Source organism: Urocampus carinirostris, chromosome 3 (genome assembly GCF_059441175.1).
Source record: "Urocampus carinirostris isolate Australia breed hairy pipefish chromosome 3, RoL_Ucar_1.0, whole genome shotgun sequence".
Classification (NCBI taxonomy): Eukaryota; Metazoa; Chordata; class Actinopteri; order Syngnathiformes; family Syngnathidae; genus Urocampus; species Urocampus carinirostris.
Genome location: NC_142351.1, coordinates 12341143 through 12362757, shown reverse-complemented (window position 1 = coordinate 12362757; position 21615 = coordinate 12341143). Strand labels below are relative to the sequence as shown.

Sequence of the window (21615 nt, the reverse complement as noted above, 5' to 3'; positions counted from 1 at the left end):
AATACATAGCAAATGAAACACATTAGTGTTAAAAGGTGCGGTATGTGAGGCAGATGGTCAAGAGAAGGCAGGTCTGAAGAGGTGAGTTTTGAGTCCGGATTTGAGGGTGGACAGCGTCGCAGAATTTCGGAGGTCAGGCGTCAATGAGTTCCAGAAATGGGGGGCAGAGCGGCTGAAAGCTCTGCAGTGTGAAGGAGGTCAGAGAGGTAAGGAGGGGCAAGGTTATGAATGGCCATTAAGGTGTGCAGCAAGACTTTGTAATTAATTCTATGGTAGATTGGGAGCCAGTGGAGTTGCTGAAGGACATGGGTGATGTGATGGCGAGAGGTTTTTTTTTAGTGATGATGTGTGCAGCAGAGTTAAGGACCAGCTGACGTTTATGGAGGGACTTTTGCAGTAATCGAGGCGTGAGGTGACGAGGCTATGGACGAGGATGGCTGTGGTGTGTGGGGTGAGGGAGGGGCGGAGACAGTAGATGGAGTGCAGGTGAAAGTATGCTGACCGGGAGATGTTATTTACATTAATTACCTCAGTGTGAGGATTTGTAATGGCTAATTAGAGGTGTAAACTCTAAGTATCCACTTTTATCTTGTACATATTGAGCCTAAACATCTGTCTTACCCTTTTGCTCTTTGAGTTTTTGACACATTCTACCAAACATTATTTTTATTTAATTATTACTGTTTCAAAACAAATTTCAGGACATGTTTTGGATTCACACTCTCTGTATCCGCAGACGCTTACATGTAACCAATCAATCATCTTTTTCCCTCCTGGCCAGGCCCCTCTGCAAAATATTACAACCAGATGCGGCATGTGAGTTTTTGCCATAGTCCATTATTCATAATCCAACGATTACGGCTTTCAGCCTACTACAATTTCATGATGTTCTAATATTTTAATGAGCGATATTAAAACTTTCAGTTGATTTGTAACCAATCCAGAATATATTACTTTTTTTATTTGCATTTCTTAAAATAAAGAGCTTTATAATATGACTTCATTTTCCTGGGAGAGTCCTCAGTGCTACAAACAAACCAGCTTCTGGTGCAATTTCCATTGTGCTTATCCTCACTAGAGATGTGTATTGATGTCAGGACCAGAACGGAGACAGGACCCACTTGCGTTACGTTTCTCTCAGTTTTATTAGAAAGAAAGGAAAGGATTGCACACACGGTCCGGTGATCGCTGGTCGGGGGAAGCAGGTTGCTCTGAACGCGGAAGTGGCACTTCCGTGGCGAGCGATGGCAATGTCGGGAACGGAAAAAAACGGGTCAGTAGCCGGGACAGGAGAGCAAAAAAAGTGGTCGGGATCAACAACGAGTCGAAAGCCAGCAGAGGAGAGTAGACGTGGTCAAGATCAAAAAACAGGTCGAGCCGATCAGAGTCTGAGACAGTTGGGACCAAAGGAGAGTGCACAGGTGATGCATATCAGTAGTCACGACAATTCGAGCCTTTCCTAAGCAAAAGTCCGTCTCCCAACCAATTGTGGAGCACATTAGAACATAAACTCAACATTTGCATTTAAAAAAATGGTCAATTATTTTCTTAATTTGATGGAAGAAGCATGCTTGGCGAAATATTATTTTGAAATTATTGATGATGTACAGTGAAGAAAATAAGTAAATACCCTGCTGAGACATTTTTTGATTAAGGGCTATACAAATAAATGTGAATTGACTTGACTTTCATTAGATAGAACAAGTATGCTAGTTTTTACATTTGTGTAGTAAACAAGAATTGAACATTGCTAATTTTCTTGAAAATACTCATTTCCCAAAATTGTTTCGAGTGAAAGGGCTTTTTATGAAAGAATGCATTTCAAGCAGAATTTTCACTTTGGTGTATTTTCAAATCTATATATTCGAGATACCTACAGTATCTAGACAATGCTTATCATAAACGCTAGGGCACTTTGCTTGCAAAATAACATTTATTTGCAAAAAACACTCAACTTATGCATGAACGATGCATGGACTTTGCAATAACTTTACAGCCCCTGTGAGCTTCCTGAGACGTGATTACATGATTCGGGTAGTCATGGCGATCGCGAACATGCACAAAACATCTTATTTTTCTTCCCTAACGATGACAAAGGAACTTTGACATTCTTTTCTAGAAAGAATAAAGTTTTGAATTGTTAATCTGGCTGGACTTATACCTTCGCGTCTCTCATCACACTGCGTGTACACGGCATATAGGCCACCAAAACACTGCTATACAGTGTCATACGGTGGACACGGGAAACAAAACAAGGCATTAAGTGTGTTGACAAGGAGCTGATCGAAGCCACTCCTGCCATCTTTTGGTGATTTCTCATCTCATTAGCTGCATCGCTTATCCTCAGTAGGGTCGCGGGGGTGCTGGAGCCCATCCCAGCAAACATCGGGCAGTGGGCCTGGGAGACCCTGAACTGGTTGCCAGCCAATCGCAGGGCACACAGGGACAGACAATTCGCTCACTCATTCGCACCTAGGGACAATTTGGACCGGCCAATCCACCTGAAATGCATGTCTTTGGAATGTGGGAGGAAACCGGAGTGCCCGGAAGAAACCCACGCAAGCACGGGGAGAACATACAAACTCCGCACAGGTAGTCCGGTAGATGGATTTGAAATCACTCAGGAGGTTCCCAAGACCTTCAAACTGTGCCGCACACGCGCTAACCACTGCGCCGCCGTGCTGCCCTTTTGGCGATTTATCATACTTAAATCTTTTACAGCAGTGCCAAAGCCTTTAGAGTTGTAAAAATATATTTATAGATGTATATATTTATGTTTTGGCACTCAGGGACAGTGCTTGTGAAAACGTATTTGTGTTGTTGCTGGTGGGGATAGTGGCACCCTACTGATCACGCCTCTTCCTCACTCACTAGTTTGCTCTCACACTTTGTATATAGGCTTCCACTTGGCACTCCACCCACTCATACTGACTCATTTGTATTTTCTTAGCTTCAGCTAACTGTTAGCGTGTAACCTAAATGCCACCAAGAGATCCCACTCCTAAAAAAACCTAACCTAAAAGCTAACAGTAAGCTGAAGCTAAGAAAATAACAAGAAAATAATATTTTTCCAAGTAATAAGAACTCGATCGCAACAATCATAAGTATTTCATTTCTCTTACCTGATGTATACAGTGTGCTGCAAACCCAAGTATTTTTTGATGAGTGCCCCGGTCCAATCTTTTGACTTTATGGCATTAAAGCACAACTCTCTTCTTTTTCTTTGATCAGGAGTGTCCGCTGGTATCCTGTAATACTTCAATTTACGATCACTAAGGATTTTTCTCCAATTTTGGCACCCAAACACACAAAATGACGATATTTAAACACTCAAATAGAAGCATAGATAGCTTTCTTTCGACCAGCGCAAATCTTTTTTCCCCCACCTTCAGTTGTGACATCAGATATTAAAACTAATGTCACAGCCATCCATTTTGATGGTACAAAGCTAAACGTTTAGCACGTACCATTGTTACTATATTGTCTGTTACTTTTCTCCTCCAGGCTAAGCCCCGCCCACCTGATACATCAAAATATTTACAAACAAATAAAAGGGTATATATAAATATTTAAAAAAAACTTACAGGATACAGATTGTAATGGTGTATACAGAATATTGAGTTGTTGTTTTTTAGCTCCAACAAATGCTAGCTAAATTTAGAGACCCAAGGGGCTCACAGCTGCATCCACTTGTATTAAGCATGGAACTCCAGCTGCGTTCAATAGCTACATACAGCGTAGGAAATGTCAAATATTGCTAAAAACGTATTCAATAAACAGATGCCAAAACAGTCACTAATGTATACAGTCTCTCAGTGGGAAATATGTAGTCTGTTATGGCACAGTACATGTGTGAGATGAATTTATGGGGTCACACATTCTGAATTAGGGCAGCACGGCGGGGCAGTGGTTAGCGCATGTGTGGCACAGTTCATGTCATGGGAACCCCCTGCGTGGGTTCAAAATCCAGCTCCAGACTTCCTGTGCGGAGTTTGTATGTTCTCTCCGTGCTTGCGTGGGTTTCCTCCAGGCACTCCGGTTTCCTCCCACATTCCAAAAACATGCATTTCAGGTGGATTGGCCGGTCCAAATTGTCCCTAGGTGTGAATGAGCGAGTGAGTTGTCTGTCCCCGTGTGCCCTGTGATTGGCCGGCAACCAGTTCAGGGTGTCCCCTGCCCACTGCCCGGAGATGGCTGGGATTGTCTCCAGCCCCTTCCGCGACCCTAATGAGGATAAGCGGTACGGCTAATGAGATGAGAGATGAGATAAGACATTCTGAATTATATTCATGTCCAACTCAACTTTTAAAGTGGGGTCCATAGTTTAAGGTGTCCTCAAAAACATTTTCTCTATCAAATCCTCAATGTGTATTATTATTTGACTATAGAGGGCTCTGGTCTCTAATGCAAACCAGTGCCACAGCAAGCAACGAGACGGCAGACAAACATGGCGGCGAGCTAAGTAAGGATTCCACTATATGAGGGAAATACCAATCTTTTCGACCTATCATTTTGGGACGATAGTTCATGTATTTCTGCCAAATAACCAGATCCAAGTTTTTTTTTTTTTTTTTTTTCTGAATGAATTTTTTTTGTACCAGTAGGAGTCACTAAATATTACTCACTGTCCCTTAAGTATGTGTTAACAATGCCCAACTGACTTCAAAGAGCCTTTTATCTTTTTTTTTCACTGCGCCTATCGGCTTTTATTTTACTTTTTTCATCTGTGTTCTGCCCCCAGAGTGCATTAGGCTGAAGGAAAGGAGGCGGGAGGGATGGGGGATGAAGAGTGATGTCATGCACGTAATCGAGGTTTTATTTTGTTCTATGGTGAAAATGGTGAAAGAAAATCACTGTTTCAAATACAGTCCAAAAGCCAACCCAGACTCCCCAAAAGATGAAAAGAAGACTTTATTCAGCCGCGTCTAAGCGAGATGCGTGAGTGCACGCGCCACACAAGCACATTGACAGAGGCTTCAATGATGATTTCAGTAGGAAAATGGCATCAGCACGTTGTATATTTTGATGTTACGGACACCTAGGGTTGGGTAGGGTTACTTTAACTGGATTACTTTCAATTACTTTTGGATTACTCCAATACCAAATATGCTAATAAAAGACAAATGAAACTAAATATAAATAAAATTATTAAATTTTGTGCAGGCTTGGGGAGTAACGGAACGGCAAAAATGATGTTGGCAAGCTGTTTGGATTTGTTTTCATTTTGTTTCTGTCGCATATTATGTTAGTTTTGCCGGAGATCAAAGAGATCAAAGCCAGGAAATGAAATGAAATGATCTGCATTAATATAGCGCTTTTCAAGTCAATGACTTCCCAAAGAGCTTTACAATGTGCTCCACATTTCCCAATAGCGGCCTTGTATTGCAGCCATGTAAGACGCTAACCTGCTTATTGGGGGTATTAGGGGTTCAGTGTCTTACCCACGGACACTTCGACATGTAACACGGACGAGCCGGGATTCGAACTGGGATCCCTTGATCCCAAGACGAGCGCTCTACCTCCTGAGCTAAAGGAGAGAAAGCTTACCACGTGTTGTGAGTCATGATTTTATCCATAGTTAGTTTATTTTGTCTTTTATTAGCATATTTGGTATTGGAGTAATCCAAAAGTCATTGAAAGTAATCCAGTTAAAGTATCCCTACCCAACCCTGCGGACACCACCTTCAATACTTAAACCCAATGGACCCTCCATTGAGATGGAAGCCTGTGTTTGGTCAGCCCGATTCAAACTCATGACCACATAAGGAAACGCAGCAGCAGAGCTGTCTCTGTCACGTAAACTCTCGTTAACGAATAGCTTATTTGATACGACATAACACACTGTATAAAAAAGAGGTGGATAATGTTAGTGCTTTTTTTAGTCAGCATTGATTTAGCTCCAGCAAGAATTTTGCGGTATCCGCATTCCAAATGTGTATTTGTTAGATATTGTTGCGAATCGGGTGTAGTGTACAATTCACAACTCAGCAGCAGATCTTGCTATCGGTTTGGGAATTGTCAGGGGCATGTTGTTGCTATTAAATGGTCGTAAACACTTACATATGTGTCAGTTTCACGAGTGTTTTGTCGGCCAGGCAACACTCACAGTATCAATAACTACAATATATTTTGAAGGCGTGCAATTTAATAACGAAAAGTCGTCAGTGGAAAAATGACAACTTATTTCAAACATGAAAGTCCTTCATTTCCTTTTGTCAGAAAGAAATGAATTGTTTGTGGGATCACAGTAGGCAACATGTCTGAGGCATGAATAGTTAGACAATCAAAATTTATATCGCACTTTTCTGGCAGGGCGGCACAGTGTATGAGTGGTTAGCACAGTTCTGAGGTCATAGGTTAAAATCCAGCTACTAGCCTTCTTGTGCGGGGTTTGCTATTTCACCCCTTGCTTGCATGGGTACTCCGGGCACTCCGGTGTCCTCCATACTTCCAAAAACATGCATTTCAGGTAAATTGTCCCGTTCAAATTGTCCCTAGGTGTAAGTGAGCAAGTGTGTTGTCTGTCTCTGTGTGGCCTGTGACTGCCTGACAGCCAGTACAGGGATTTGCATGTTTTCCCTGTGCCTACATGGGTTTCGTCCGGGCACTCCGGTTCCCTCCCACATTCCCACAAACATGCATGTCAGCTCAATTGGCCAGTCCAAATTGTCCCTTGGTGGGAATTAACTAGTGAGTTGTCCATCTCTGTGTTCCCTGCGACTGGCTGACAACCAGTTCAGGGTGCCCCCTGCCCACTGCCCGGAGATAGCTTGGAAGGGCTCCGGCTCCCCATGACCCCAACGAGGATAAGCGGTGCAGATGGATGGACTTTTCAGGCAATGAATTGACACTCAAAATGCTAGATAACAACATTACAGTACATGTGTAGAATTTGTCCAGACCTACAAATACCTGGGTGTGCAGCTGGACAACAAACTGGACTGGACTGCCAACACAGAAGCTCTATGTAGGAAAGGTCAAAGCCGACTTTACTTCCTCAGAAGGCCTCCTTCAAGATCTGCAAAAAGCTCCTGAAAATGTTCTATGAGACAGTTTCGGCAAGCGCCCTCTTCTATGCGGCAGCGTGTTGGGGAGGCAGCGTCATGAAGAAGGATGCCTCTCGTAGCAACAAACTGGCGAGGAAAGCGAGCTCTGTTGTGGGCACAGAGCTGGAAAGCCTGACAACAGTAGCTGAGAGACGGGCACTGAAAAAGCTGCGGTCAATCATGGACAATTCATCACATGCACTACACAGCATTATATCCAGACAGAAGAGCAGCTTCAGCGACTGCTGACACTGTCTTGTACCACGGACAGACTGAAGAGATCTTTTTTTCCTCATGCCATGAGGCTCTTTAACTCCACCCGGCGGAGTAATGGCCCACATTAAACCACATCCCCTACATTGCATATTACCGAATTTTATTGCAATGTGTATTCTGTGTAGCACTATCCAGATACTCTATATAACACGCTACAGTGGGTATTAGCACGTCACATTGGGTATTTGTATATTTTATTCTTTTTGCTTTATTATTGTATTGTCCTCAGCGCAGGGATGCTGCTGGAAATGTGAATTTCCCTGCGAGGATGAATTAAGTATCTGTCTATCTATTTTTAGAAATCCTCTCCTTTCATCTACTCATCAACCGAAAACACCGAATACACAAAACATAGTTCGGATTACATTTGAAATGATGATATTCAATTGAAGTGAACCATTGACTTGTTACACAGTAAGATTTGACCAAGGCACAGTGTTGAAACATTATTCCTACTTTTTCCTACCTCGACATGATTGGTTTTGATGCAAAAATAAGACATTCTCTTTTTCGTATACACGTTAACATAGGGGGCAGGCTTAAACCACACATAATTTTTTTCCACTGTCATTAATGGTCCTCAACTGAAAGGTTTCTTCTTTGTTTTTATTTTACAGCATGAAAGACTGTCAAGGTAAATATTTATGTTTTTCCTATACAGTCGTTACACAACTATGATAGTATACCCCTAATGAATGAACATACTTGAATTTGAGACTTTGGAATTGCATTGCGCTAGATTTTTTTCAAAATGTATAACTCTAATCCTGTCGAATGATGACACTAAGTATTATAATTTTACTGCTTTACATTCTAAAATGTCAAAACGTTGTTTGCACTGTCAGACTGAGCATAAACTGAAGTAACGTGATCGATTGCAGATTTGACTCCGGTGGGGAGAATCCGCCTGATAGACTGGGCAGGACCAGTTCTTACACTCGCCGGGAGACCAGGCTAGCTTCTCTAAACAAGCTGGAGCTAGATACAACAAGCAATGACTATAAGAAGGTGAAAGTCGATCCTTAGTTTTTGGGTCATTTTAAAAACACATGAAATTTGATTTCCAATCACATATTAATTCATGTTTTATGGTGTTTGTTAGATGTATGGAGAGGCACTACAGGAAAATGAGCGTCTCAAGTCCAGATTGCAAGACAGCAAGCAAGAACTTGTCAACATCCGTTCCCAGCTAGAGAAAGTGGCGCAAGTAAGTCACTTCATCACAAAATAGGATAGTCATCTAAGACCAAGCCCCTTCGTAGTGGTCCCTGGAAAGGCTCCATGCAGGAAATACCAGAATAATTTGACTAAATTGACATTCATCCACTTAACACTAATTATAGGTTAGATACATTATATGCTTGGGGAATTACAATATTTTGTTTTAATGTCATTTTAAATAGTATAAAATTTGAAGGATTCCTAAGTGGTCAGAAGCATGTTACCCACTGGATGTCAAGACCAGAACAGGAAATAGGACCCACTCGTGTAACGTTACTCACAGTTTCATTGGGGAAAGGAGCGCACACTCGATCCGGAGATCGTTGGTCGCGGGGAGTAGGTTGCTCAGCCGCGGAAGTGGGACTTCCGTGGTTAGTGATGACGATGTCTGGAACGGGAAAAGTCAAAATAAAACAGATCGTGGCGGAAGCAAAACAGTAGCAAAAATACAGGAAAAACGGAGATACTCAGACGCACTGACAAAAGGCTAATGACATGACAGCGTTTAAATATTGACAGGGAGCCAATCCGTCAAGAGCTTCAGCTGGTGTCCAGGGGCGGGGCCAATTGGGCGCCATGGCAACTGTGACAGAAGCTGGCGCCACACGGCGGGGCCAATTAGGCACCATGGCAACCATGACACTGGAATAGACTATCTGGCACCTGCTTGATCAGTAGACGAATCACATCAATACATTTAGGAGTAAAACAATAAATAAATCAAGAAATATTTTAAGAACGCATAAAATAATATATTACATGGGCCAGTATTTGTCTAAACATAACAACTTTATCAATATTGTTTTTTTAAATTTGTGTTCAAACCCAAATTATTCCCTGGGTGTGGCTTTCTTCAGAGTTTTGAGGAATGTTGATATTGATGTTGCCAATCACGGTTCATTTCATTTTCAAAGCATGTTTGGGAAACATCGATGTCATCAATCCTTGGAACTAACTTTCAAATTACGTAATATTGTTGCAAAATTCTTTACTTAGTCCAGGAGCCCTACAAGGTGTGATAACTGTTTTTTACTGCTGACTAATGAGCAGACTTAATTTAAGCCAAGTGCCCAATTGACTGGGCGTGTCCTTATTTTCTACTCAAAATGGACTGATTACAATTTCTTTCCCCTCAGAATTGAGTGATTCCATATTTTTTTCCCTGCACTTGCTCTATAAAAGTCACATTTACTGACCATTGCAATGTTGTTTTATGTTTGTGATCTGAGTTTTTTCTCCAGAATCAAATGTCTGAGTGAGGGCTTGCCCAAGACTGGTGATTCCATACTTTTTGCTAGGGGTTGTAGATCCAATAAAATTAGTCATGTGGGGAAAGAGAATAAGAAAACAGTGAAAACAACGATCGAGGTGAATTCAGAAATTATTACGAAATACAGAATTGGCGTACGAGTGTCTGCCATGGAAGCACTGCTTATAAATTTATATTTTGGGTATGATTTTCTTGCAGTATGCTGTTATTTTAATGCAGTTTTTTAGGGTGGCTTATGTGTGATGTAGGCTAATATGCGAGTATATATGATTCTTGAACTTGTTTTGGTTTTGCTGGTAATTTTGTTCAACAGTTTAAAAATATGAATATGTTCTACTATCTTCAGCTTTGAACTGCTCGATACTTTCATTTGATAATTTAGCAAATCGACAAATCAAGCAATTGAAAGTCGATTATATCTCTATAAACTCCCTACTCCCTTCCCTCCACCAAATCGTCTTCTTTGGGTGGAGTAAAGAAAGTCTTGGCAGATAACACTGAAATGGCGCAACCAATTAATATCATACACGGACTAAAAATCGTCCCCAGGCCATAATTTTGAAACCATTGAAGAATGCACATCTGCCTTTAGTTCAACATTTGTATCCATGATGTCATAATGAAGTACCTTTCTCTTGTAGCAACAAGACAAAATTGCAGAGAAATCAACAGTATTCGAATCAGAGAAAAAGGTACACGTCAGGGTAAATCATGTCTTATTTCGCACCATGCTTCTTTTTTACTATTCGTTTCTTCATGTCCTGTTCGATTGTCTTTTAATTTCAAGGAAAAACAAGCACTTGAAAAAAGAGTGTCGGGGATGGAAGACGAAATAAAAGTGAGTTAATGTTTTTTTTTTTTTGCTCTGTAGTATTTGAGAAGTTGTGATGTCCTATTCAAAAATTCAATGTAAGCATTACCATCGTTTAATTTCCTACACAGTAATCCGCCATTTTTCGCAGGGGTTATGTTACAAAAAGGACCTAGAATAGTCAAAATTTGTGAAGTAGAAACCTTTCATTATCCATTTAGAAGAAGAAGAATGAATGAATTTACTTTCATTGTCACAGAAGACATGTCAACACACAGAACGAAATGTTGATACACCTGACTGTACAGTTAAACTGTAGCGAGCCGATGCAGCCGCAGCCAAACAGGGCGCAGCCATTTTAGACCCAACTGCTGTGTTGGGAGTCATTAGGTGAACAAACCCCCCAATTCCAACCCTTAATGCTGAGCGCCAAGCAGGGAGGCAATGAGTACCAAGTTGTAAGTCTTAGGTATGACTCGGCCGAGGCTTAAACCAGCAACTTCCCAGTCTTGGAGCGGGCGCCCTACCATCTAGGCTACCGAGCTGGTGTCTAATACTCTATCATACATTGAAATCAATTATACTCTATTATACATTGAAATCAAAGAACAAACCCTGTTTACAGGCCCACGCATGTAATTAACAACAAAAAAAGTTTTTTGTTTTTCACAAATAACTTCTGTACGGTCAAATTATAGTTTTAAAAGCAATATTTCTGCTATATTAAACTACCTTGAATCCACTTTCTTTTTTACTTCAGATGACATTTTGTCACCATCATGTGGGGAAACCAAATTGTGGCGTAAAAATGCTTTCACCCTTCCTTAGCATTTGGAAAAGTCCCACTTTTTCTACGATAGAAAGCATCTTCCTCTGGCTTTTGGTGGTTTAGTCAGTCCGGAGTGTTTGTTGAATGACGGCATTTAGAGAAACCAGACATTGAAAAAAACATTTCAGGTACATAATGTTGATTCGTAAAGCTGTTTTACGTACGTGGACAACTTAAACAGTAGCATGGTGGACGCAAAGGCAGACAAAGGTAAAAAAGGAGCGGGGCAACCTTTTAGGCAATTAGAATACAGAACACAATGCATGTTGTAAATCCGCAAAGTACCAAAACTGCGAAAAGTAAACCGCGATACAGCGAGGGATTACTGTAATGCTAGTTATTGAGGGTGTCTCTGAGATGGAGCACATTGCAGCTGACTTAAGCAAAAGGCTGGATGTACAGGACCTATTCACCGTTTAATTGCAGGGTTGAAAATCATGCAATATTCCACACAGGAACAGAGATTCAACCTTAGAACTGCGAGGGCAGAAACGCTGTCCCACCCTTTCTTTTCATTTTCCATCTTAAAGTGTTCCGAATCCAAAACGGCCAGGTGGCTTTGGAGTTAAGCAGAGAGAAGGTCAAAGCTTCAGGCTCATTAGCCTGCACGGCAGTGCCGGGTCGCTTCCTTCCTGCTTCGCGGCTCCCTGGCTCAGCTCGTCCCGCTGATGGGGTTGCATGTTGTGACCTAGTTCCACTTGAATACCAAACCCGGTCCACTAGCCAAAGAGATGCTTTTGTGAGACATTCCTTCTCTGCACACAGTGTTCTCCTTCACAGAGAGAAACAGATTGTATGCCTGTGCGGTTTCTGCAGGGTACGGAAACTATTACCAGAGATATTATCATGTTTTACAGTTTTCAAAGGTGAACAAACTGTATTCTTTTTAAGGAGGTGCACCCCCCCAAAAAATAGTCTTCTGTGATATGTTTTTCATGCATTAGGTGCACCGGACTAAGGCGCATTAAATTGAACTACAGTAAGAGCTACCAAGTAACCATCAAATTCTTTATACACTTATGGCATATAGTACGTATGTCTGATGAAAATAGCAAACCATTGTTTGCGATGGGAATAAACCCGTATCGCGACAGTGAGGACGCCAACACGCAATCGCTAAACAACCAGTGGTACAGATGACATATGAGAAGGCCTTTGAGTTTTTCCTCCATATCACACTATTCTTAGTTACGGTTCTAGAACCACTGATTTACAGGGTGCATTTTTAATAGGTTAGAGAGTCTCTCCACTTTGTCGCCTGTGTGTCAATAACCTTAAATAACCGCTTGATATGTATATGTATGTAAAAGTGCTTGTACTATATTTTGTCGAGAGACTTTGTGTTTTATACGTCTGTCTTTCGCAATGTTATTTAGCGCACAGGTAAGAGAGACTTAGTAACCCATCAGAATGCACTATGCAAATCGGTGTTTCTGGCATTATGAGTTTAAATAGTGTAATAATGAAATAATTCCTAATGCCTCTTTGTACGTCCTATGTACCACTTGTGGTCTAGTGGTAAAGTGTTGGCACACTCACCGCCACGACCCAGGTTTGAATCCCGTTCCATATAATGTATTGTGATTGGGGCCAGCGATGATTATTGATCGATCAATCATTGCTTTTTTTGTGTACATTTTTTGTTTTTTTTCCTTTTGTTAATTAGTGGCTGATACTGTTTTTCTGTTGTTGTGCCTAAAGAAACCAATTGATAAACCTCAGAAATGTCATTAATACGAAAGTACACTGTAAGACCTCGTGTAGTAAAGCCCGATTTCAAATTTCTGGCCAATTTGGGGTTCAGAAGGTATGTCACTAAAAGATAAGGAGCAAGCAAGTGCCATATGTGTGACATCCATGTAATCAATTACCCCAGCAGGACCCCCCAGCGCGCTTCCGCTGTGGGTACCAGCCCTAAGGGGAGGGTATGGATGGTAAGTGGTCGCCATGACATTAAGAAGCATCACGTGCCTTGTCACCAAATGTGATTGAGGCATGTTTACACGTGTTGACACATACCACAGTCAGCTGGAAAATGGCCACAGAGCTCACCCACTCTCTCACTTTCCGTATCCACAATGAGGGTTGTTTTTTTTGTTTTCTTTGTTTAGGAATTTCCGCCTAAATTAAAGGGGATGCACAAAAAAATGATTTAGCAAACTTTTGGCAAACCATCCAAGTGTGAATCTATTTTATTTATATAGCATACACAGACTATGATTGTCGTTTTTATTTCTTGGATGATGAGGCAAAAAAAAGAATGAGCATGTCGCAATTTTTTCCAATAATTGTTTCCTGTTTATGGATCTTGCTCCCTTCCTCATAAAGTGATGAGCAGGCACTTGGCATAAACTGTTCCCACTGAAGAATTGTGATGTAATTTTGTCCAAACATGACGAGACTAAAAGTCAAATCAAGTCACATTTATTTGTATAGCCCGAATCATGATATGACAACACAGTATTTTAATTCTCCAAATAGTTTGGGTAGGTTGTCACTGGAAAAAGAAAATCTCACAAGAATGTAAAAACAATCATAATATTGTTCAAAATGGATGCTAAAAATAACTGTTCTTTATGGTAACTGCAGTTAGAAATAAATAAACATTATTTTTTTCTTTTAGTACTAAGATCTCATCTCATCTCATCTCATTAGCCGTACCGCTTATCCTCATTAGGGTCGCGGGGGGGCTGGAGCCCATACCAGCCATCTCCGGGCAGTGGGCAGGGGACACCCTGAACTGGTTGCCAGCCAATCGCAGGGCACACGGGGACAGACAACTCATTCGCTCATTCACACCTAGGGACAATTTGGACCGGCCAATTCACCTGAAATGCATGTTTTTGGAACGTGGGAGGAAACCGGAGTGCCCGGAGGAAACCCACGCAAGCACGGGGAGAACATACAAACTCCGCACAGGAAGTCTGGAGCTGGATTTGAACCCACGACAGGTTCCCATGACATGAACTGTGCCGCACAAGCGCTAACCACTGCGCCCTAGTACTAAGATATTTTACCTTTATTTTTTTTTTTTGAAAAATTAGGAAAATATGCTTAAAGCCCCCCAGTGGGTATATTTGACCACTAGCTGGCACTGTGTTTTCTAATGCTAACAAAAACAGTGCCACAGAGCACAGCATATTAGCAAGTTACCAGACAAACATGTCAACGATCTTTCTAAAAGATTCTTTTCATAAAAATTAACATTGGTATGATTGTTCAGGTATTTTTGCCGAGTATCCATCCATCCATCCATCCATCCATCCATCCATTATCTGCGCCGCTTATCCTCTGTAGGTTTGCGGGGGTGCTGGAGCCCATCCCAGCCATCTCCGGGCAGTGGGCAGGGGACACCCTGAACTGGTCGCCAGCCAGTCGCAGGGCACACAGAGACAGACGACCTCATTCAAACCTAGGGACAATTTGGACCTTCTAATTAACCTGACATACATGTTTTTGGTATGTGGGAAGAAACCGGAGTTCCCAGGGGAAACCATTGCAAGCACGGGGAGAACATGCAAACTCCACACAGGAAGGTTCGATCTCATGACCTCAGAACTGTGCCGCGGATGCGCAAAAAAAAAAAAAAAACATTTAGCAAATTTTGGGCAGAAAAACAATGTACTTTGTGGTTGAATAAAACCGTTTTGCTTCCCTTAAGGGACGAAAGCATGACCAACTTAGGTGCCGAGGTGCCTAACTTGTTTGGGTGTTTGGGCTTTTGGGGTGGGCTATGGTCTAAAAATGTGTGTGTGTGTTTTTTGGTTTTTTTCCTACTTTTTTCCCTTTTTTATTTCCTTTGTTATTGTATGTGTTTGTCTTGCTGTCAGTCCCCCCTCTTGAGGGATCTGACCAAGGTACAGATAGCTTCTCTTAAGGTTATTTTTCATTTATTAATCTTATTCAAAAAACAAGATAAATTATTTTAAATTAGGGGGAACATTTTTTTCAAATTAGCTACATTTTTAGATATTACCCCATTAATTTTTGTAGTGTAAGCTGGGTAGTGTCAGATGTCATCATCTTGTGCTCTTATTGGCCCGTTGGGTCTCTGTAGTCGACAATGCTGGGTTCAGCAGAAGCAAGAGAAATATTCTATTTAATGGCTGTATTAAAAATACTTTATGGCATGATTAAACGGTCTTAAACAACACATTGGCCTCACAGTTCTAGATTAAACTCCACAAACATAAAGGTGCTTTCAAAATTTGTGCTGCTTTATAATCATAGCATGACATTAATGCATTTTTTTTAAGTTCTTAATATTGCTATATCTCCATATTTCCTTATTTCGTACGTAAAGCATTACTTTTACCGTGGTCCTCTTCAAAAACATTGAAGTTGGGTTTACATTTTAGTTGAACTCCCGCTCATTGTTCATTTAGCTTCAGATTTTTAGGTATTCATTTTGATTGCTAAAGGATAAATCATTTTAATTGTATATTTGATGCAATTATAGGTAGTGCACTGTCAAAGTCATTCTTAAAATAAAGTTGTGTAAATACTGTCTTTAAAGTTAATACTGTATGTGATAAAACGCTGAATTCGAATCTGTAGTGGTACTGTGTGTGTTTGTGTCCTAATTTTTAACCAAATAAGATCACCCCTTTAAACATTTGTGAAACAATTAAATTTCTCAACATCCTGTTTGTGCAATTTTAAGAGTATGATGACACCCAACCACCTGCCCCGAGGCATTTCTTGTTGACGTGAGATGAATGACCTGTTTCGTCGAAAACAAGGGCATTGCTTTGAATTGCTTGCATAATTGTAATTCAGTGTTGTAAAGAGCAGCCAGATGTCCTCCTTATTCCTCATCCTTGGATGCTTTTGTGTCTGCAAGCGTGTTTTGTGTGTCTGCAATGTTCGACCTTTTACATGCGTTAGTGTATGCTTGTGCGGTAAGTAAGTTCCACAAAAAATTGTCTAAACCATTGGTTCCCCCGCCTTTTCTGTTCGATGGACCGGTCTGACAATATTGTACTGTATGAATGAATGAATGAATGAAAACTTTATTTCGGACATAAAAATAAAAACAGGACAAAAACAATGAGTCAACAACGAAATAATGTCACACAACATGTTCGAAAAGGGGTAGTCAGAAGCAGATGCTTATTTTTCCTACCCCTTTATCTTCCCTATTAAATACATTTTATAGATAGCTCCTCTTGTGTCCAATACAACAAAATCTCATGGATATACTTATTACATAGGTCAGATATCAATAATTATAATAGTTACAATAATCACATATTTTATACACTAATCTTCGCAATACCCATCCCTCAACGTCATAATGCGCATAATGTCACTGCGGCACCAGTGATAATATCAATAAAAATAAACACAATACTTATAACAGTTCTGATGTGATAATAGCACAATAACAACAAGTTAGCCATAGTTTAAAGTGCAGTATTTCCAGTCTCCGTCATATCCCATTTTCTTCATCTCTGTATTTCGCCAGTAATGCTTTTTTGTATTTAAATTTGAACACATGGATATTTGGACATTGTTTGATTTCATTTTGCAAATTATTCCAAAGTCTGACTCCACACACAGACACACACATACTTCTCCTGGTGGTTCTCACCTTTGGGATTTTGAATTCACCACAGCCCCTCAAGTTATAATTTCCCTCTTTCCGAGTGAATAATCTTTGTATGTTTTCTGGCACTATGTTTTTGTTGACCTTAAATAACAGTTGTAAAGTGAAAAATTTTATTAAATCATCCAATTTCAATAAATTGGACTGCATGAATAAAATATTGGTATGATCCCGATATCCTACCCTGTGTATGGTTCTTATTGCACGTTTTTGAAGGATAAAAAGGGGCTGTAGTGAACTTTTGTAATTATTGCCCCAGACTTCTGCACCATATGTTAAATATGGCAGAACGAGAGAACAATATAATAAATACAATGCATTATAATGTAAAAGAACTTTGGTTTTATTAATTATTGAAATGCTTTTAGATACCTTTGTTTGTATGTGTCTGATGTGTGTTTTCCAACTTAATTTATTGTCTATTATGACCCCTAAAAACTCAATTTCTGATACAATGTCTATTGTGACACCATCCATTTTTACTTCTAAATCTTGATTTGCCTTACGATTACCAAAGAATATTACTTTGGTTTTATTTGAATTTAAAGATAATTTATTTATATCCATCCATATTTTTAGGTTAATTAGTTCACGATTAATACAGGTTACCAAATCCATATAGTTATCATTTGAAAAGAAAATGTTAGTGTCGTCTGGCCTAATAGTAAAAATAATAATCATTATAATAATAAAAAGTGTAAACAAATTTTGTAAGCATGTGGAATATTTAGGCGTCCTCTAGAGGTAAGATCAGCCTGAAATATTTAGCCCGATCCGACCCGAACCCGCCCAAACCCGACAGATTAACTTGATTTGATAACCGAGCCCGAAATAAACCCAAGCTGCGTTTCAAGTCATCAAAAAAACAAATTCACTGAATAATTTTAGCAAGAGTGTGTTAGTGTTGTGTAGCCTCTGTGTGCTGTAACTGTTACTTCAGAATGATATTACTCAAGTAGAAAAGTAGTCATCCAGATATTTACTTTAAAAAAGCAATTGGTGAAAAAACTACTCATAGACTGAGTAACCGTAGCAACGTCTTATTTATTGGTTTTTGAAAACAATCGTTCAATCAGATCATCAAATCTTAAAGGTTGATCCAATCTACAATGAATAACATTTGATTTTAAAACTAAATTAAAATAATTCAAGTACTTTAATAAACCATAAAATAATAATAGTATAAATCAAATTAATTAGGCACAAGCAGCACATTTAAAACCACAGTACTTTTTTTGACAAACTCTGCAGGCAGAAAAACAAGCTAGCCCAGGGGTTATATGTCATATACTATATATGTTATGGTATGGTGTTCCGGTAGCGCGGCAAAAGACAAAAAACACACGGAAAGTCATCAATACGTTCCAGAAAATCGTCATCATTACTCTGCCCAGTCTGAATGTCATGGCCGGCTTGCGCTACTGCAGCAGAGTTGACCTATTAAGGAACATTAAGGAACATTCTCACCCCGACCACCACCTCTTTTACCTGTTACAGGCCTCTAAAAACAAGGACCAACTGGCTCAGTTTTCACCCAGGGCCATCATCACCTAAACAAACGCACGAGACTGAAAAATATATAGCTTGACAGTTGCATTGATATGTCTTTTTATGGGTTATTGGTCTATATGTCTTATTACTGGCATAAAAATAATAACATGATTAGTGTATTTTGTGCATGCTTATTAGAATGAGTCTATATGGTTGCACGGTGCCTGTTTTTAAGGAAGATGTTTTGAATGAATGAATGAAAACTTTATTCCAAAATTAAAATAAAAACTGAACAAAAATAATAACTCAACAATAAAATAATATTACATAATATGTTCGAAAAGGGGTAGTCAGAAGCAAATGCTTATATTACCTACCCCACACATCAACTATATAACACAATTGTAATACTATTAATAATAACGGTTATGATATAACAACAGCAACAATAACGCAAAGTTAATCATGGTTCTAGACGCACTATTCCCAATCTCTCGTATCACTCATACCAGATTTTCTTCATCTCTGTATTCTGCCAGTGATGTTTTTTGTATTTAAATTTTTTTGTATGAGACTATTTTTGTCCCGTTACTTGAAACTAATAATAATAACATATAGTACATATAGTTATATACAGGGTGTTTCAAAAAATGATATATTTTCCCTCGTTCTTTTCATTTTCTCATACAGATTTAGAAGAATAAATCATATGATGTTCAATATTAATCAATTTTATCTGCATTTGCCTTAATCATGCATTTTCGGTAATTTCTACATGTCAAAGGATATCATTTTTTAAACGACATGTAATCAGGTAATAACATATAGTAATAGGATATTAAACACTTAGTAAAAACATAGTAATAATGTGACGTTACTTCAGAAATGCTATCGAACTGGCAGCCCTTTTCCTTAATCATTAGCAAAGAAATAGCTCTTAGCCTTGAAAAATCTAGAGTTCCCTAGATTAGGATATATTATTTTTTTTAATTGTTATTTAAAACCTAGCCTTAGCATGCAACCAACCACTTTGACCTTGCTTTGGATACCCTTTCTTCTCATTTTTTCTTCACTCTTAATTTTGTGTCCCTCACGGCTGTTGTCTGTTGAGAGTTTGTTTATCCACGCATCCTTTTCCTTGCACGCTTTCTTTGCCCGCCCTCCTTTTTGTCTTTCTCCTCCTCTTTGCAGGCTTTCCCTGCCCTGGCTCAGGCTCAGGCCTTGCGAGGCATCAACGAACGCCTGTTGGCTGAAAACAGAGCCTTGCTGCGCGCCCTTGCTCGCCTCTCTGAGACGGCCTCCTTACCGGAGACGGAGGACCTCTGACTTCACCTGTCCTCTTTTCGTCTCTTTCCTACCAACATAACTGTCCTTTTGGTGCCCCCAGAGGCCCTTCATCCTCTGCCGAGTTCTTCTCAGGCAGGTTGCGCACTGCTTATTGCTGTCTATCCCGAAACTAGCCGTACTCACAGCTTTTCCTTTTGCTTTTTAAACATTGTCTGAATGCACTTAGATCACAACCATCCTTCCTTTAAATACAAGTTGCACTTTGTTACATAGGCGCATGATACCTTGCCAGACTTTGGAAGACTCTGAAAGTAACTTTTCAAATTGCTGCATACTGTATACTGTGCTGTCAATAAAGCCTACTACCTAAAACTGCTTAAAATAGCCACATAATAAAATAAATAGAAGAAAACCTTTACACCAACCTGTGGAAGCGGTGTTCCCCTCATCTTTCATGTCTTGTGTAATCTCGAGAGCTTGCTAACGAACATTTAGCCGAGAGACCCCATATCAATTTTGTTTGTAGGCATCCAAACGCCCGATTTCCTCCTCCATTCCTAAACACAGTCCAAGATACTTTGCTCCATTCCTGAGCACAGTCCAAGATACTTTGTTTTTTTTCCAGGTTTGGCGTATTTCCCAAAACATTTTACAAATGAAAAGACCAAAATTCAGCACACTTTGATAATCGATTCTGTGCTCACATTTTTCCAATTGAATTATTTAATTACCATTTGTTACTAGTGACCAGGGTTGGGTAGGGTTACTTTAACTTGATTACTTTTAATTACTTTTGGATTACTCCAATACCAAATATACTAATAAAAGGCAAAAGAAACTAAATATGAATAAAATTATGACTCACAACACGTGGTAAGCTTTCTCTCCTGGCTTTGATCTCTTTGATCTCCGGCAAAACGAACATAAAATGCGACAGAAACAAAATGAAAATAAATCCAAACAGCTTGCCAACATCATTTTTGCCGTTTCATGTATTCCGTTACTCCCAAAGCCTGCACAAAATTTAGTAATTTTATTCATATTTAGTTTCTTTTGTCTTTTATTAGCATATTTGGTATTGGAGTAATCCAAAAGTAATTGAAAGTAATCAAGTTAAAGTAACCCTACCCAACCCTGCTGGTGACATAGTCAAATGTGTGCAATTAAGCTGACCCCCAGATTTCAGTATTTTATTTTATAGTTGTAAATATGGCATAGATGTGAGTATATATGGGAAGATAATATCTCCATGAGGAGAAATTAAGCTTCCTCATACTCTATGATTGAGATGGTGCTGCCATAAGTAGATCGAGTGTTGTATGTGAGGATAAGTGAGTGATGCATAATTGTATAGTAATGGTAGGGAGAACATCCGTGGGGAAAAATTCGAATTCTGTACTTGAAACGTAACAGTATTCAGTTGTACTTTGTAGGCCGAATAAACATGTCGACTCCAATTCAATGACGGGATAAGCAATACGATGCTGATGAACTAAAGGTAAAATAAGCCATCTTGAGTGAAGGATGAACAAGTACCAAATAGGTGGCATTAAAATTGGAGAGCAGTTTTCAATAAGAAGCGGAGTACGACACTTAAGTTGCAAATTTTTATTGATAACACATTAAAGCACTCGTTACCAAAAAGAGTCATTTTGTTACTTTGTAACACCCTCCTCCCAACAATGGTCTTACATTTTTTATTTATCCTGTAAAAAAAAATGTCATATGGTGTAGACAATTTGAAATGATCAAAAAAATAAGAAGACGTATACGTTG

At 39.6% G+C, this 21615-nt stretch overlaps 1 protein-coding gene across 1 annotated transcript in view; it reads left to right on the top strand.

The window, feature by feature from the left end:
• Positions 1–20104, top strand: part of LOC148368711 (protein phosphatase 1 regulatory subunit 12B-like) — a 38441-nt gene extending 18337 nt beyond the window's left edge. Inside the window, exons 6-11 of the mRNA XM_088329719.1 lie at positions 7940–7956; positions 8204–8330; positions 8425–8529; positions 10455–10505; positions 10601–10651; positions 19744–20104. Coding sequence (XP_088185845.1) covers positions 7940–7956; positions 8204–8330; positions 8425–8529; positions 10455–10505; positions 10601–10651; positions 19744–19878 — 486 coding nt within the window. The 3' untranslated portion in view covers positions 19879–20104. The remainder of the gene's footprint in view (positions 1–7939; positions 7957–8203; positions 8331–8424; positions 8530–10454; positions 10506–10600; positions 10652–19743) is intronic.
• The last annotated feature ends 1511 nt before the right edge of the window (positions 20105–21615 follow it).